Source organism: Stigmatopora argus, chromosome 4 (assembly GCF_051989625.1).
Source record: "Stigmatopora argus isolate UIUO_Sarg chromosome 4, RoL_Sarg_1.0, whole genome shotgun sequence".
Classification (NCBI taxonomy): Eukaryota; Metazoa; Chordata; class Actinopteri; order Syngnathiformes; family Syngnathidae; genus Stigmatopora; species Stigmatopora argus.
The window spans coordinates 11,886,079-11,902,975 of NC_135390.1; the positions used below are offsets into that span (position 1 = coordinate 11,886,079).

The window sequence follows — 16,897 nt, forward strand, 5'->3', positions numbered from 1 at the left end:
ATAATACATTCGCCATCACTTAGGTCAGCTTTTTGATGAAGAAATACCTCTTTTTTATGACTATTGAAATCAAGCTGTATCAGCATTTTTTCCCCAAGTATGATTTTTGTTGAAGTCACAAACCAAGTGCATGGAGAAGCTGAAGCCAAACATTCCACACTTTTGCTGTGAACTCTATCACATATCCGAGCGCTATTTGTCAGCATCAGGTGACAGGAAATTCAGACAGGCGGGAGAATAACAGGAAGGAGTTATAAGGAGGAGGCAAAGCATCGATAAACTATTGTATTCCTTTGCATTGGCTCACATTCTGCTAATTTAATTAAATGTTATCACAGTGCAGTAGGTGAGAGTAAAAATATGTTATTCCCTTTGGAAATGGCATGTTTTCACACTTTAAAACTGTGAATAATGCATTAGAGACCTTTGGATGTCACTTTTTTTTACCAATGAATTTCCACCTTTGTAGTTCTAAAATGTTTGCAATATCAGTTTCTTTTCCACCGCCTTCCTGGCAATTTAGGTTAACATTAAAGTGGAATGTAGACTGAATTCATATGCCTTGACCATATGTTGACAGCCCAATTAACTTTGAAAAAAATGCCCCGGGATTTTTAATTGGAATCAGACTATAATGCAAAATATGAGGTCACTACATTGGCGATGTCTTCATTAAAATTGACTCTTTAAAATGTCTTTTTAAATGGATTTTATTATGTACAGCCCATGGAGTCAGCTGTACACTTTATATCAGCTCTGCAGTTACCATGACAACTAGATCACTGAACATACCACGGTGACTCATTCGTTTATAGTTAGGCTTTATACTTGGGATGTATAACATGATGAGTTGCTAAAGTCTTCCTGTGGAGGAAAAAGGTTGCATCACTTTATTTACAGGATACCGACATTGAATACTACACAGTTACTGGTTATAACAAATTCATCTTGTAACAAATAATTTTACAGTTTTGAGAAATTGTTACATTTGGTACAATGCTTTAAAGTACTTTTAAGTTTTAATATGTCAGGTCAACATTAGTTGTGCAGGTATGTAATGGATAAAATACTCTATGTTCACAGAGCTAAAAAAAAAAAGTTATTAATTCTAAAGCCCTGTTAGTTACCCAAGACTGAATTTGTTTCTTGTTGGATAACTTTACTGGCTTTGCATTTGAAGTCATTTTCTGAGTTTCCCAAGCCGTAAGGTGGTGAGCATATGGGAAAGAACATTGTTTGCTTGAAGGCATGGTTGCATAACGGCGATTGTTTTCTCCCCATGCATTGCGGATGTAGTGTCCTCTAAAGTCTGTGTTTTTAATTAAAACTGCAACCTGTGAAAGCTTTTTCACATTATCTGAGGTTTAAACTCTATTACGGTGGCTCATATACTCCAGTGAGCTTTACAAAGCAATGTGGAGGGGTCACCCCATGGAATGTGTGACATCACTCAACCATAACAGACGGACCTATAAAATAGTCTTCAAGTACCAAGTCATACGTAACTGCTTATGCCATGGTTAATCTTTCTTGACATATTTGATAATATTAATCATTTTCACTCACCTTTTCTATATATACTATAGTAATGGAGTACTGGGGAATTCCATACTGTATTGGTGAAAGTATTCACCAAAAGGAAGGATGTTCAAGGGGTCAGGCAGCTTTTTGACAGAGAGAGGCGTAAATAATTTACATTTATAAATCTTATTCCTTTCGATTCATATACTTAGAATTTAAAAGAAAAATACATGAAAATGTGTGCATTTGTAATGTCAACACTTTTAAAGTACAAAAAGGCTCTTTTAACAACATTGTTGTTGCTAATCAATGAGTATCAATGAGAATATGCATGCACAAGGGAGTATATATCTGAACCGCTTATCTTCACAAGGGTCCACGGGGGTGCGGGACCTTATCCCTGCTGCATTTCTGGCCAGCCAATCGCAAGGCACAAGAACACAGACTATTCACGCTCACAGTCATATGTAAGGGCAATTTAGCATTTCCAACCAGCCTACCCTGCAAGTTTTGGGGATGCAGGAGGAAATCGGAGTATCCGAAGAAAACCCACGCAAGCCCGAGGAGAACATGCAAACTCCACACAGTGAGGGCCGACCTCGGATTCAACCCTCGACCACAGAACTGTGAGGCTGCCATGGGAGTGTAATTTAAAAAAATGATTGAAGGGACACAGTGGTGTGGCGACACGACAATGCTTTTGGTGTGTCCGGGACAGTGGGTTCCACATTTTAGCAGAGAGCCATAGTTGGCTCATGAGCCATAGGTTCCCTATCCGAAGATATCCTAATGGTTTAATGGAGGAGGGGGATTTTTTTTCTTTTAACACCAAAGAGCAATCCAATCCGTCTGCACGCAAGATAAGGAACTTAAGTTCGTCTCCCTTTGTTGAAAGAGCGTAAACGGTATAATGCCTCCCAAAGTTGCGTCGTTGTTGTTTATGTCGCTTTAGACGCGTCTGGGTTCTATTCACCATGACCGCATGACCGTTGCAAGTGGTTATGGTCGCAATTTAAAAAGCGGTACTGCCCCTTTAAGGACATTCTGCTCCTCGGTTCCAGTCTTAACCTTTCAGCCGCGGACGCCGGTTGAGCCGCGGCGGACACGTACGACGGTGACGCCACGCCACGCCGGACCGTCCGTTCGAGTCAAGCAAACCACTTGGCGCAAACTTAACGACTCTTTAAAGTACTTTGGGTGACTTTTATTGAGAGAAATTTTGAATGAGTTGCCTCTCGCCTACTTGGGACTGTACTGAGGTAATCGAATCGGGAGGGGAAAAGAGGAGGTGGGGTAGCAAAAGGGGGCCAGTCCAAGCTATCAGAGTCCGACATCTACAAGTTGAAAAGCGGACAGACGGCGATTTGTCCCCGACGAAGCTGAAACAAGTAAGGACGGTCTGGAAGAAGCTTGGATGTAACTGAGAAAAGTTGGAACCGGACTCTGGGAAAGTGTTTTGTTATCAGGAAGGCCATCGGACGGACTGTAAGCTAACACCTCGCTCTACTTTAATACATTTTTTTCCTCTATTTTTTTAATTACTTGTTTCAAGGTTACCACTCACACACCAGCTCTAAAATGGACAAGTACGAGGATTTAGGACTGGAGGCGAGTAAGTTTATAGAGGACTTAAACATGTATGAAGCATCCAGAGATGGTTTATTTAGGACCAGAAGAGATGCAGGAAATAATCCTGATTTTGAGGAGACAAGAAGAGTTTTTGCTTCTAAAATGACGAAAATACACATGCAGAAACATCAGGAGGAAATGGCTAAAAATAATCAGGCCATAAGAATGAATGGGGGCCTCCATAATGCATATTATACTAAGGACAGGCCACCTATCAACAACTCCAGGCAGCCAGGTGAAGCTGCGGCAAAGCCCCCAATACTGTCCGGTCCTTTACCACCTGCCAGTTACTCTTCACATTTTGAAGGTCATAAGATCCATGCTGCCACTCAGCCTGAGCCTCCAGTCGGCAAGGGATATAGCCACGGAAACAATTACGATAATAAGGAACGCTCAGACCTCCATTTGTACCAGGACAACACCCTCACTGCCTCTAGCCCAGGAAACATTTATCACAGTACAGCCATGCACTCTGGTAATCCGGCTCTGTGGACCTCATCCGCAGAGTGCCACAATCCCCCATCTTTGTCTGACCATAACCTTGCATCCTCGACTCTCATCAACCCTCTACTTTTGCAGAATTCAGATGGCCCTCTTTCAACTGACACAAGCCCTCCTTCCTCACTTTTTCTAAAAGAAAAACCAGACCTTATTCCTTCACTGCCTCTCAGTGCCTTCACAGGAGGAGCCAAGTTCCACATACCCTCTGTACAGTCTGTAGCGAACTACGCATCGTCTTCTCCAACTTCAACAATAGCTTCCAGACAGAATGGTCCAGTTGTGGTTTCTTCTCAAGTGCCTACTGAAGCACCTCAAACCAAAGTGCAGGTCACTTCTGCCACCATCAACCCTGGCAATGTCTCTAAAAGCTTCAGCCAGAGTCAAGAGCAAAGGCAAATTCCAAGCTTTGGGAAAGCCATCGGTGCTGAATCATCTTCCTTTAAGCCGATACAACCCCCAAAAGAACAGGGCCCATCGGCTGCCGAAGTAAAATTGGAAGCCCTGACTGATCGCTTGGAAAAGGAGATGACAACTCCTACAAAAGTTGACTACTTTGGTAAGATATCAGCATCAATTTTAATACTGCAAGTTTATTTCCAATGGTAAAATAGCCCAGCCAGCAGTTTTTTTTTTATTTCTTATGCAGTCACAATTTTCAAAGGAGTCATCAATCTCAAACATTTCATTCACCACAAGTTTTAGGGATCGCAACAATCTACTGTCTCTTTTTGATCTTCTCTCAAATGCCTTGAACCACCCATTTTTTTTTATTAAATTTGATGGAAGGCAGAGGTGATGCATCTTTTAATTGGATTTTTTTCAAGTTTCTCTTAACATTGTTAATTAGTCTTTTGCTTTGCAGAAACAACCTAACCTAACAAAAGAATAAGAGGAAAGTTCTTCTCACTGCCAAAATATGTTGTAGTCATATCAGTAACATAAAAGTGGAAACTTATGAAAAGCACTGACTAATATTGACTTTGTAGTTATACTATGAAGAAATTACATAGTCATGTATTTTTCTCCCCTCTCACTATCTGCTTGGCTTGTCATTGTGAGCCAAATTTACAAAACATCCAAGCCTGATACACCATATATGACCACTTCTCCTTGCTCAAGCAGCTTTGTTACTATAACATTGGATTGGATTGGATAACTTTATTCATCCCGTATTCGGGAAATTTCGTTGTCACAGTAGCATGGGGGTAAGGATGCAGAAATAGGAAAGGCATTTAGACATTAAACATTAGACTACATACAGAACTGGAAACCACCAAAATACTGACCTTCTGTGGTAATTTTTATTTTCAGAGTTTTGGATATTTAGCTCATCATAGCAAATGTATTGGAAAATAACCAATTCATTTTTTTAAAATCCACAGATAAAGCTTTATCATTCAAATTGAGAATTGAATCCCCAAAATAATACAGCATAAATGTGTTCCTTTGTTTACTGTGTCTTCTTCTTGTTGACTTCATTGCCAGGTTACAGGCCGCTCTGTCAAACCATTTAACATCTATCGTCATCTGTCCCACAAAATCCCACGGTGGAAACACATCACATCAGGGTTTACCTCAACTTTGTTTTTAGCCAAGAGTCGCACAGTTGTGTTAGATTTCTGCATAGTCCAAACTAAAGCCGACAAAATGGATTATTGTGCTTATAAAAACGTCACTAACAAATGTGCTGACGAGACACTTGGCAAGGTTGTCCGTCATCCAGTAAGTTTCTCGCTAGATAGTCTGCGATGAGTTTGCTACTAGGATATGTGCTGCCAGAGCCATGTGCTTTCCAGCTGTTTTCAAAGAAGGCTATTGATGAAATTGGATACGATATACTATATAATTACAAAGCGGTGGATAAGAAATGATATCATGTTGGAAACTGTTCAACACAGTGTTCTCAAAGAATCTCTAACACACCCACCCTCACTTCCTTGCTCACAGGAATTTCCAGATGGAATGCCATGGTTGTAGCTCTTAAGTCCCCTCCTTGTCCGCTCAGTGGTGTGTAAGAGAAGATGTCCTGGCATACGTCACTGTCACAACAAGTCTCACAAATAGCTGGGTCATGTGAATATGACAAATGTGTGGGAGAGTTTTGTCGCTTTCAGCCCGCTAGAGAAAATCGTTTCTAAAATTTCCGTATGTATATGTAGTCTTTTCTTTCTTATTCCCACACCGCCACGCACAGTCCTGCACGTCCCACTAAGGCTTTGCCCGTCCTGTGAATCATGGTCTCGTGCAACGTCGGTAATGTGTAGGATGGTCATAAAACAGGCAGAATGTCACTAGAATTCTACGTTAGCGAAAGGGTGTATTTGTTGGTGAATGTATCCTTAAATCTTTGTGCAAAATTTGATTTATTTACTCTCCAGGGTTAGAGTACTCAAGGATGGTGTTTTCTGGAATGCAAGAGACATGCCGTAAATGAGAAAAAAAATCAAATAAGCCCTACAATGACATAACTGCAGCTGGGGCTGGAAAATTGAGGCCAGGAGAGGATTGTCTGGAGAATGAGTTCAAGGCATTTTAGAAGTGAATGTTCCAATTATTAATAGGTAGGCTATTTAAAGTGGGTATACTGCACAGACAAAGAGACTAACGCAAACATGTCCGTAGGGGCTTTTTTGTGCATGACAAAAAATAAAGGGGTCAATATCGTAGGTTCAAAAGTGCATTAAATGGCAGGTCATGCTGTCTGTCTTTCCCTCTTTTTCTGCTTCCCCTGCACATGAACACATGGGTCCAGTTGAGTATTTTGTTGTGTTAAGATTGAATTGATTTATTCCATCCTGCTGTTGAGTGGAACGCTTCCCAGAGATTCTCGGCTTCTTTTCTGGCAACCTTCTGGAGGGGGTGTGAATGTGATCGCCTCTCAGGCATGTCACTGTGCTTGATGAATATATTCCAGCTTGGTTAATGTTTGTTATCATCTCATATTTTCATTGCCGTTGTTTTTTTACTTGGTAAAATTTTAAGAAAGATGAGTATTGCCTGTGTGTTGCTAAAATCCATGTTTCCACTGGGTTTAGTTTTTCCTATTTAGTATTTTTGACCATGTTTTCAGAGCTTTGACAGCTGTGAAAGGTGAGCAAGGAGCAAAGGGGGTGGTAGTCTTAGGTTAATGTTTTTCTACCCTGCCTCCATTTAAAGTGTGCACAGAGTCCCATGAATAATCTCACTGTTTTGGAACATGGGACACTAGCCAAAAGTACATAGTACATATGCAGCTGGCCAATTGAGAGGAGGTTAGCATTATAGAACAGCCGAGCATTGACTATTTTTAAAATCGCATCGGGAATGAATTTGTCATGCTAAAGTATATTAAAATCCCTGTTTCTTGTTCAATGGTTGCCATGGTTGACTGGTTAGCGTGCCTCACAGTTCTGAGATCAAGGGTTCAAACCCATGCTCTGGCCTTCCTAAGTGGAGTCATGTTTCCTCTGTGCCAGCATGGGTTTTCTGTCCTCCATAACAAAATCATGCATGGTATTTTGTTTGAATACGTCTAGCCTAGTTGTCAGCAAATATAAATAATAATCCAAAATAAAAGAAAACACTTCTCGATTTGTCTGATATTGTTCAGTTAATTTTGGCACCTCTACATTAGTGTTAGGTGCTGTCATTTAAGTACAGGCACTAAATATTTATGACATGGTTGTACTCATTTGAGTTGTTAAACCGATTTTGACTAAAGGAGGATATGACCTTGGATAATCTATCAAGTGTGGGATGTATTTTGCAGTCATCGCTGAATGCTTTCTCTGTAGTATGCCTACTAAAACTTAAGCTTCAATGAACATTTGAAGCATTAAAACTTTTCTTCAACTCATTAGTTTGCTGTCAGGAAACTGTAAAATGTTGTGATGTAAACAAAAAATGGCTTACATAAGAGCAACATTCCTCCGGGCTCCAATAATATCCCAGTGTTGTCTCTAAATCTTTTTTCCAGCCATTGGGGTCACCAATGACATACCCTTATCAGTAGAAGCACTGTGGTCTATCTATATCTATATATCTAAATTCAGTCATTTTCTGAACCGCTTATCCTCATAGGTGTCGCAGAGGGTGCTGGAGCCTGTGCCAGCTGACTTTCAGGCATAGGCCTCCCTAAATCTCTCTCTATTAAAAACAACAGTGGGTTATAGAGGCTGACGTGTCATGTGTGTTAGATGCAGGAGAAACAGAAGTTTCTTTGTGTGTGTCAACTGAGTCCCGGGGCTGGACTTTGCTGTATGATCATCAAGGAGTTTTTCAATAAACATACACTCACGAACAACTATGTAAGGGACAATTGAGCACTTGCCCTATAGGCTTTGTTACAATAACGTTATAGATTGTCCAACTATAGTGTTTGTTTTTCAACATGAAGGCTTATATAATTACAGATAATGTCTTGGGAATTGTCCAAACCAGCATGTCAGCTATCTTATAGTGTAGGACTCATACGAGGCAAGGAAGGAGACTTATTTTTAATAAATTTTGGGACAGGTTTTAATTGTGGTGAACCATGAGCGCAAGTGGGCTGCCACTGTAAAACAATACATAGAATAGCAGTACAGTATGTCTAAAGTATATGCCACATATTGGGATGCAGTTTTGAGGATTTCCTCATCAATGTGTCACCTTTTATTTATGTTTTTGTTTTGCTACACGAGCTGTTATTCAGTGAAGTGCTTACCACCTTTATTACATTCTTTTGTACCAGTATTAGAAAAAAACACTTGCTAAAAATTAAGCATAAAAATATGTGATAAAATGATTGCACTCAAAATAGCTGTCCACCATAACACTTACTTAAGCCCAAAATCCATTTGCCTTCCATTCCTTTCTGGTTGTACAGTTTATCTGGACATTTTAGCGCAATAAAAATGAAAATACTAAGTGCCTCAGTAGGCTCGCATTGAGAGCCTCGGTAGGTTCACCCCCGTGAATCTGCCTAAAAAAGGGCCAAGGATACATTTTGCCAGAGAACCAGGATTTGAAACCGATCCTCCTCTTGAGTGTAGCTGAAAATAGTTTGCATTAAAAACAACTATAGTGGATCGCGGCGAGTAGCTAAGTAGGTTGGCGCTTGTCACCCTGCCTGAACCTGCCGTATTTTGGTCATTAAAGCCAAAAATTTAGTTTCACTTCTCGCTTCCTCTCTTTCTCAGTATATGATCAATATAAAGGTCTAAAGCCAGAACACAGTTTATTAGGTGTGCTTGGGAATTTTTTTTTGAAAAATATTGTTAATTTTCTTTCCACGTCTGATGCAAGCCTATCTTTTCAAAGTGTGTCGGCTCAGAGGATGCCCTTTGATTTTTATCAGTACTTCATTAACATACTTCTCGGCCTCTGGGCCAAATCAAATAAGCAGAGCAGGATATATTTCTTTCTTGCAGTGAAACAGCATGCTGACAAGTTTCCTGTTTTAAATTGAATGGTTCCCCCTTGAGTCTCTTTTGTGTCTGCCTTTTTTAATGTTGGTCAGACTTATTGCACAAAACCTGATGATTAAATGAACAATATGTTGTGTATTAGTAACATTAAACCATGAATGGGTGGTCAATTTTTTTTTGAATCATGTACTACACTAATTTGTTCCCTCAATTAACAGCCGTTTTAATTTGCTACTTTTATAATTTTTCAGGACTCTGCGTGAAGTGCAACAAGGCCGTGCATGGTGCCAGCCAGGCTTGTCAGGCAATGGGAAACCTTTACCACGACAACTGTTTCACCTGCAGTGCTTGCAGTAAGTACACACGTACACACACCAACTTCTTTCTCCTTGACTTCCATTGAAAACATTGTCAACTTTTTTCCAGTCGTGAATTTCCCTGGTACGGGATGAATAGAGTTATCTAATCTAATCATATAAAACAGACAGTAACATCAAATTGACTTCTGCGCAGCCTCCTGAAAAGAAGTCATGCTTAATAAATAATATTGAAAAATAACCAATAAATAAATAGTCAAAATAATAAGTAGTCAACAACGATAAGTAGGAAGTAGGTAAACATGTTTGTTGCGAGGAAAAAAAGAAGTTTAGATTGAATCACTTATTAGTCACTGTATAAATTGAGCCCTTGCTTCAGGCCATTTAAAATCATCGACTCTATTATCTGATGGAGATTGTGTAAACTGTTTGGCACTTGACCCCCCCCCCCCCCCCACCCCCCCTCCCCCCGTACCGTTACCACAAAATGTGCATCAACTTTGTGCTTGTGTTCATGTTCTTGTTTGCATTACAGATTAGATGAAGAGAGAAAAATGGTATGGTCATGGGCTTAGTAAAGAGAAGAGCTTATAAATCAAATACTTTTCATAGCTCACTCCATGTGAAAGCGTAAGGGCTTTGCCTGTTGTGAGGTGCCTCCAGGAAGAGTATCTCGGCTAGGGAGGGAGGAATGCAGGCATGGGGGCCCTCAGGAGGCAGGGCCCCAGCAGCATACTAGTGCTGTTATTTCAGCTGGACACAACAAGGGTATAGTGTTGAGACCATTTACTGGGACCATGCCACCTACTCTGCTACAAGAGTATGCATATGTATGTAATGTATGTACAGTAGGTATTCATGAATGCACCAACCGCAAGAGAATACTACCATTACTGTCTTGTGTGCCAAGACAACTTGCTGCTTTGTAAAAAGTCTTGATAAGATGTACTGTTTCATGCCCATCGACTGTTTCGCTGTGCTGAACTGAAAGTGATGGATAATTTCATTTTTGAGCAAATTAATAGTTTTATTAGAAGGCAATATATTCATATTTGAAGATGCTAACTTTAACATAATTTTAAAAAAAAATCATAGACCATCCATTTTCCTGAAAACTAAGTATTACTATATTAAGTAAAGTCCATTTTTTTCCTCGAATCTTTGGCAAGTTGAATTATAATACATGTTCTGGACCTTGTATTGTCATGGTACATTTCTTTGGATTGGAGCTTTTTAGCAGCCTTTAATTATAGGTGCTGTAGTGGGATGGTGAAATCATTCCGAAGGTGATCACTGAATTGCTTTCATTGGCGATTAGGATTTTTCATAAGGTAATTAATAAAAAAGCCTTAATGAGAAAATGTTCCCATGTTTTGTTCTGCCAGTCATGAAATTTACATTTTTATTAACACACAGTTCAGCACGGTCCTTTTCGAGCAATTCGCTCCTTTTTATGACTTTAATAAAGCTGTTATCCTTTCGCAAAGCTGAGAGCATTCCTACTCCGACTCCTTGAGATGAAAATGCCAGAATACGAAGGAGAGGAATGCCTCTTAAGCTACCTTTATGCAAAAGATTTGGAATAGGGGGCACTATAGCCCCAGGAACTGAAAGTTGAACAAATATGATTAAGGGTCAGAAATGATATTCCTCTTTGCCACATGATGAACACAGATATGGTGCTCGTCTGCCTCCAACTTGCCTGTGTCTAAGCTACTGTTCAGTACTTTATCAAAGACAGGACACCGTTTGACATGTGTTGGCTACACGAGGTTAATATTGCAACAGGTTCATTACTTTTGAAGGGTTTCTGTAATCTCCAGATTTTTGTGTGTTGGCTTTAAAATATGGCTAGAGCAGTTGAATTGGATGTCACTGTTTGCAGGTCGAAGGTTGAGAGGAAAGGCTTTCTACTACGTTGGAGGAAGGGTTTTTTGTGAAGAAGACTTTCTGGTGAGTTCAAATCACATTTTGGTAATATTTATGCCAAGCCAAGAGTTATTTTCATTCTAGTCGGTTACTCTACAAAGCACTTTACTAGTCAGTACATTTTTGCAGTAATGAAGATTTTCGGAAATTCACAGACCTTGTGTTTGATAGGTGGTCTGACTCACCTCAAATGATTCGATCAAAGTTGCAGCCTAATATATCTGTCTCAGAATTTTAAAATTAGACTTCTGAGGGGTTGTGAGGAGGTCACTTGAAACTTGATAGCCGGCTTAACTTTATTGGTTGTTGGGAGGGGTTCTAGGTTTGCATACCAGTGCAGTCCAGTATTAGGAATTGGCAATGCATGATTTTATTATCGGCAAAAATGGGTAAAAAAATAATGTTTTATGCTGTAATATTTTGGCAACTACGGAACATTTCAAATGCATTCTTGAAATGTTATATTAAACAGTTAATAGTGAAACACTGAATGTGGATGATCTAAATGGACCCCAACCTTAAATATTTGTAAAACTCTGTTACCTCTTATACGAATGATGGATATGATTGATAAATATTGAGTCCAGGAGGTCATGCAACATTCACTTTGAAAGTGTTTTCTACTAAACACTGTTGCCAGAATGAAATTCAATGCAAGCCTTATGAAATGAAATAAATGAAACTTTTGAACTGTCTTGTCTTTGTCTGTTAAAGTACTCAGGCTTCCAGCAGTCAGCTGACAAGTGCAATGCATGTGGTCACCTGATAATGGACATGGTAAGGCTTTGTTTTTTTTTTGTTTATTTATTAATTTTTCTTAATTTTTTCCAACTTATATTGAATCCACACACCCATTTTACGTTGCAAAACTCTCATGGCACATCACCAAACAAATAAGTCATAGGTTTGTTTCTTTTTATAGCCCGCATTTACTGTATGTCATGCAGCTGGAGGATGCTAGGAACGGCGCAAGCAAATAGCAAGATTAACGTGCTACATCCTGGAATAATTTTGTCCTTCCAGATCCTGCAGGCTCTCGGGAGGTCGTACCACCCGGGCTGCTTCCGCTGCGTTATCTGTAATGAGAGTCTCGACGGCGTGCCCTTTACTGTGGACACTGAAAATAAGATCTACTGTGTTAAAGACTATCACAGGTGGGTATAACTCATTCTACTCATCATATCTGCGTGCCTCTCATGTTGATGTCGGGAGACCGGAAAGAAAATCCAAAGTTTATTGCAATATGATAAAGAAGACTAGGACAAATGGGATTTTAAGCTTCTGCAGAGAGGAGGTGATGCAAGCGTTTTGTTTCCCTTCTCTTTCATCCCTTGCCCGATGCGTCAACAGTTCTCTGTGCATTGTAGTCTGACTTATTACTTGCGCCATGTGGTTATGGCGTAATAGGCACCCTCTGTAAATGTGCCAATTGCTGCACTTTGTCTATTCAATTGCAAAACATATCTTCCCAATACTCTAGGTTCAATATAGCTTCAGAAAAATTATAATAATCGGACATAGGCTTTGTCATCATCATTGACCTCGACAAAAGCCTAATTGTCACCATACCCAGCTGTGTATGATGAAATTTATGCCTAAAACAAATGTCGAAATGACTAAGTGTAAATATTTTGCATTTCCCAGGTGGGTGGATTTGGCCCATTTCTCTGATTTATTCACTCCGCAAGAGTCCAAGACAATATTCCAGTGGAGAATTAGTATAAAATATTAGTATTCTTCAGTTATTCATTTTCTATAGCGGTTGCCCTTAAGGTCAGTTGACTTGCAAGGGTAAGTGGCAGTTTTCACCTAGAACTGGTCACCAGGCAATCACAGGGCAAAATTAGACTAAGGACAATTGTGCTAAGAGGAAGAAGGCAGAGTATCATTGTTTAAGAATATTGTGTCTCCATGTAAATGTGTTATTGGGTATGTGGAAGGGAAGGGGAAAAAATGAGTCAATTGATGAATTTTAAAGCATAATAATTCCCACCCCATGTATTGTTCAGTTTTATGAATCTTGCATAAAGCTTGCCAATAGCTGGCTAACACAAGGCTGGCAGTAGCTCTGTACTTTCAGCTCAGCAAAGTGCGACAGCAATTTAGTGTTCTCGCCAGCATCCGAGTGCACAGTTGACCCTTGGTCGATAGTCAAGCCTCCGCAGACATGAATGTTTTCTTTACCTCCTGCGGCCCACCATGCATGCACTTTTTTATTTTTTATTTATCAGATAATTCTTTTATAGAAGAGGCATAATTTTTGCCACTGGCAACTGCTCAATTGGATCAAGATTCACAATTTAATCTGTCTGAAGGGGGAAAACACAGGCTCAAATATATAGTCTGGGAGGGATATCAAGCATGGCTTGAAATCTCTGAAGTTAGATTGGCTCAGTTTTAGTGCCACTATACAGCTAGAGCAAATATTTTTAAGGTCTTTTCCCCTCAACTCTTTTTTTTTCTCCTCAGGGTCCTGGCTCCTAAATGTGCCTCCTGCAAACAACCTATCCTTCCATCTGAGGTAAACATGTCTTATTATTAGACTTTATTTCATGCTCTTTAATCACATGCAGAGGTGGCAAAATTACTGAAATGTTGTATTTAATTCGACATATAGATACGCTCTTTTTATTGTGATTCATTTAATTTTAAATACCACGTAACAGTAGAAATGCTAGCTCTTTGTTTGGAAATGTAGAAAAGAATCATGAGTTGAACCAGCATTGACTTTGTTTTTTTCTGTCTCACATTGTGCATTATTCCCGTTGATAAAAGTAACATGGATAAAGCATTGAAAATCATTATTTTGCAATAAATTAATACTAATTTTGAATATAATTCAAGAACCAAATTTTGGTCCACATAAAACATGGTGGGCTCGGCAGCATGCCTTACGTCAATAATCATTGACGCACTCAAATCATGTGAGTGGTGTCTCATGTCAGCTTTAGTGGAAATCAAAGTAGATCGCGGCCGCTTGATGCCAGCAAGATTTAAAAATGTAACAAGCCTAGTTTGAGGAAGGAGTGGAGAGTAGAGCCATCAGTTCAAATGTATCAAGTAAAGGTAAAAGTCATCAGAGATATGAATGCACATTTGAGTACAGGTGCCTGAAAAATGTAGTTAAGCCCAGTAAAAAAAGTATTTGTGCTCATTAGCTTCCCATCATTGATCGTAATTCATGTTTAGCTTCAGGCCTCATACGCAATAGCTCTGCGTGTCATGTATGATTCATAGAGACAGAAATTCCTTGATCAACTCAGGAAAATATGATTATTTCAATGATCACTTACCATGTGTATTGCACACGAGAAAAAAGAAGAGCAATAGGAATTGTTGGCACATGCAATATAACAATCTCTCCACTTGAACAAGGTCACCAAGCAAGGATAATTGAACCCACAACCTCTGGGTCGGTGAACAACAACTTGTGCGTGCGTGTGTGCATTAAAGTTCAATGCTTGTTTTTTTTAGAAATAATATAAAGGAATTTACTGCGCAAGGAAAGGTGTGTTTGCTCCAGACTATAATGAACACTCTTTTCGAGCTCCATAAAGTGAGGGAAAAGCTTAGTGACTGACGTTGAATAGAATGCTGCCCCCATGGTTCCCCTTTTGCTCGACCGACTTCAGTTGTGTCAATGTCTCAGCAGGGTTCTGATGAGACCGTACGTGTTGTGTCCATGGACAAAGACTATCATGTGGAATGCTATCACTGCGAGGTGTGTAATACAACATCACACACCAAGCCTGTAATGTAGATGTTCTGTTAACACAAAATCACTTTCCATAACTGGCTCATGATTCCATGTCATAATGATCCCTGATCTTAATTACAGCTATTAAGGTTTGACATTTATATTGCCTCGAACTGAGCTAATCTCCCATGCTGTATCTCATCACAACTCGTATCATTTTACTTGCTTTTTGCTGGAAATTGTAGTGGTGTTATTTCTATTTCAACATCTTTCTTGAAAAGGAAATATGCCGCACGGCTGACAGATAAATGCTTCAGCAAAGTTGACCATTCGTATGTTCCAGGACTGTAAAATGGAGTTGAATGACGAGGAGGGTCATCGCTGCTACCCTCTGAATAGCCACCTTCTCTGCCATTCCTGCCACTTAAAGCACATTGAGCCTGGAAGCCCCTCTTCCTTGGCCAGCAGCGCCTCATATTAACGCCACTATATAGGGGAAGGGGGACACCTAGTGGACATTTTGAAGAAACAAGTTACAGTGCCAAGTGATGACAATTCTAATTGTAAAGGATTAGTACTTGGAAAATTCTTTGTATGGATTCATAAAACCTCGAATCCATGCCTTTATAATGAAGTAAAACTGTACTGGAAAGCATTATTTGAATGCAGTAAAATATTTTGGTATGCAAAAAGCCTCAAGATTTAATAGTTTAGATTTTCCCTTCAATTCTAACGTAAAAAACATTGTGGAATAAGTTAATATGGTTTGCACATTCACTTCCTAATTTAGAGGTCAGGCTGTCCTGTGCACTCTCACGGGTACTCTTGCGCTTGGGTGGATTTTCTCTTGGTACTTTGACATCTTGCGACATTCCAAAAACATGCAGCTTCATTGAAGACTTTAAATTATTCATAGATGTGAATGGTTGTTTATTATATACTATGTTACATGAGGTTATATTTCATCAGGACAATCAGTTTTAAAGAGTGGTTTTACTCCATGTCTAACAGAAAACAATTGCACTGAAATGCTGATGCGTAGGAGCCCAAAGTGTTTCTAAAAATATATAAGTTAAAATATATGTAGTCATTCAAATATCATCTAGGATGATGGGAAAATGGTGGTCACAAATCTGATGGGGAGACATTTTTTCCTGTTTAGTCGAAAGCACTCGCTGCTTAATTCATGAAAAATTAAAGGCAGCAGAAGCTTGGAAGGCTTACAATTATTTTGTTTCAAGGAAAGCTGGTCCAATTACTTTTAAAACAAAGCAATGATCTTGCTGAAAGTAGTTGGTATATGTCACAAACTGATTTTTTTCTCTCCCCATTCTCAACTAATACATTATACTGTATGTGAGGTTGAGACCTCATGGCCCTTTAGTGCACTTATTTTTGGAAAGGTTCTATAAAAAATGGTTAAAATGCAAAAGTTTTTATTTTTTACATGCAACAATTCATCAGTATATGGTCATTTGCTCAACTTTCCTTAAATACAGCAAAGTTTACAGTCATACGTTTAGCAAAAAAACTAAACTTTATATTGTGTAAAGAACGCCAATGGTAGTGCATTAGCTCTGTAGAATAGTTTGTATTACATGCACTCAATAAAGCACTTAGAAAAGCAGTTTGCTTTCTTGCCCCCTACGAAGGTAAAATATTGTTTGGTAATTTGAGAGAAATTGTATATTTTCAAGTACATGTATGTTTTTTTGGCACTATATATATTTACTCAATTTCCTATTCTTTTGTTGCACAAAAGCCTATTAATATTAATGGGTTTGTAGTAACATATACTTTGTAGTTGTCACATTTGCTTTACTCATAACTTATAGTCATTTTTCTGTTTATTTCAGGACCTTATTCCATATTCAATTGTAGTTTAAGATGAGACTAAAACAATGATGTTTATTTGT

The 16,897-nt window shown here is 39.1% G+C and overlaps 1 protein-coding gene across 2 annotated transcripts; it reads left to right on the top strand.

Moving 5' to 3' along the window:
- Positions 1–2,518: 2,518 nt before the first annotated feature.
- On the top strand, positions 2,519–15,971 carry limd1a (LIM domains containing 1a). Of its 2 annotated transcripts, none has more exons than XM_077599476.1 (8): positions 2,519–4,207; positions 9,290–9,391; positions 11,241–11,308; positions 11,999–12,061; positions 12,308–12,438; positions 13,754–13,805; positions 14,934–15,005; positions 15,325–15,971. In XM_077599476.1, the coding sequence occupies exons 1-8, from the start codon at positions 3,100–3,102 to the stop codon at positions 15,460–15,462; spliced, it is 1,734 nt and encodes a 577-aa protein (XP_077455602.1). In that variant the 5' UTR covers positions 2,519–3,099; the 3' UTR covers positions 15,463–15,971. The 2 variants fall into 2 exon arrangements, with proteins under 2 accessions (XP_077455602.1, XP_077455603.1); XM_077599477.1 differs by having other exon boundaries at positions 2,523–4,207; positions 14,937–15,005.
- The last annotated feature ends 926 nt before the right edge of the window (positions 15,972–16,897 follow it).

Bases quoted from the DNA above. Each gene is read 5' to 3' on its own strand.
- limd1a (XM_077599476.1), top strand. From the start codon at position 3,100: ATGGACAAGTACGAGGATTTAGGACTGGAGGCGAGTAAGTTTATAGAG. The intron at 13,806-14,933 runs GTAAACATGTCT...TCAATGTCTCAG, and splicing joins AACCTATCCTTCCATCTGAG to CAGGGTTCTGATGAGACCGT. The intron at 15,006-15,324 runs GTGTGTAATACA...CGTATGTTCCAG, and splicing joins TGGAATGCTATCACTGCGAG to GACTGTAAAATGGAGTTGAA.